This window comes from Penaeus monodon, chromosome 19 (assembly GCF_015228065.2).
Source record: "Penaeus monodon isolate SGIC_2016 chromosome 19, NSTDA_Pmon_1, whole genome shotgun sequence".
NCBI classification, from domain to species: Eukaryota; Metazoa; Arthropoda; class Malacostraca; order Decapoda; family Penaeidae; genus Penaeus; species Penaeus monodon.
In genome coordinates, this window is record NC_051404.1 from 23,046,122 (window position 1) to 23,047,607 (window position 1,486).

The following is a 1,486-nucleotide window of genomic DNA, read 5'->3' on the forward strand; positions in this document are numbered from 1 at the left end:
CCATAAGCAGGTGTAAGCTATCAACAGAATAGCTATGTTAGGGCTTTAACATTCAATTAGGAAATCAAGATAGGGAATGTCTCTTCTTATACTTTTCTCTGTATTTCATTTCAAATAAGTGAAAAAGTTTGCTTAGCCTCGTCAAATGTTGTTTATTTAGCAACAAGATTTGTATTGTTACATTTGAATGCCCTAGTTTTCCCAGATGTAATCCAACCTCAGTGATCTTATGGTGGCTGCAAATTTATTTGGCCACCTGTACATAAAGATAGAGCAGCATCTTAAGTCATGCTCTCTTCTAATTTAAGAATATATAGAAAGCAAAACTCATGTTTCAGGTAAAGGTCATCACAAAGCCTGTGCGACCTTCTCAACTAGCACCAACAGGAAGCTCTATAGCCTCAAAGTCACCCACTGCAGAGGAGCCGAACCAGGAAATTGCCCAACGTCCCAAACCTCCTAAGCCAGAGGTGGAAGCGCCCCCAGGGCCAAAGCCAGTTTTACCACCCCGTACTCCATCTTTAGAAAGTCCTGTCACAGAAAAATCTGCAGCTTCCTTCACTAGCTCCCTGTTTGGTGGTCCTCCTTCACTGCCAGCTGATCTTCCTTCCTCTGCTACCAGTGATCAGCCCTCTGTGTCCCCCTTTGGTGCTCCACCCTCATTGCCAGACAATTGTCCTCCATTGGTGCAATCTTCAACTAAACCTTCTGAGGGACAGCCCGCAGCTTCTCCCTTCGACAGCCAGCCTTCTAAGCCTGACAGTGTGCCTCCTAGCATACCTCCATCTGAAACTCCACCTTCTAGCCAGCCACCTTCAGGACCCCCACCCACAGGGCCACCACCTGGTCCTCCCCCCTCACTTCCCCCTCCTGGACCACCTCCTTCTCTCCCACCAAATGGCCCATCCTCAGCTCCCCCAGCAGGGCCCCCTCCTAGCTTACCTGCAAGGACACTTCCTCCTGTGCCAGCTAGAAGTGGTGCAGGAGCACCTCCTCCAATACCATCCCGATCCTTACCCCCAGTCCCTGCGCGAAATCTTCCTCCAGTGCCACCCCGAAAGTAGTTTTGTGTCCTTTCAGTGATGTATGTAGATGGCTTTTCTGAGGTTTATCAGGTGTCTTTTTTTTTTTTTCTTGGTAAAAATCTAATATATATAATTACATAGTGAATTTGGATAATACATTATGCTTATGTTTGGGGAGAAATATATCTTGTTTGAAAAGTTCTCCTTTGTCATTTTAAAAGGATAGGAGGAAGAATGTTTTTAATTTCAGTATTATTACCGATTATTTCTCTTATCTAGTCCTATGTGATTTTCTTTGTGATTGTGCAATGTGTTGATTTATTTAATTTTATTTGTAAAAAGTTTCCTGTAAGCATATATCTGTATATGCCCTTACCCAAACATCCACACAAATGCAGACATGCACCCACATGCCTGCACTCACCTCTCATACAAACACTCATTCAAATACAAGATTGTGA

The 1,486-nt window shown here is 44.1% G+C and overlaps 1 protein-coding gene across 1 annotated transcript in view; it reads left to right on the forward strand.

Moving 5' to 3' along the window:
- The window catches only part of LOC119585134 (synaptojanin-1-like), a gene marked incomplete in the record, with an annotated part of 155,688 nt that extends 154,208 nt beyond the window's left edge, over window positions 1-1,480 (forward strand). Inside the window, 1 exon segment of the mRNA XM_037933764.1 lies at window positions 339-1,480. Coding sequence (XP_037789692.1) covers window positions 339-1,064 — 726 coding nt within the window.
- Between the last annotated feature and the right edge of the window lie 6 nt (window positions 1,481-1,486).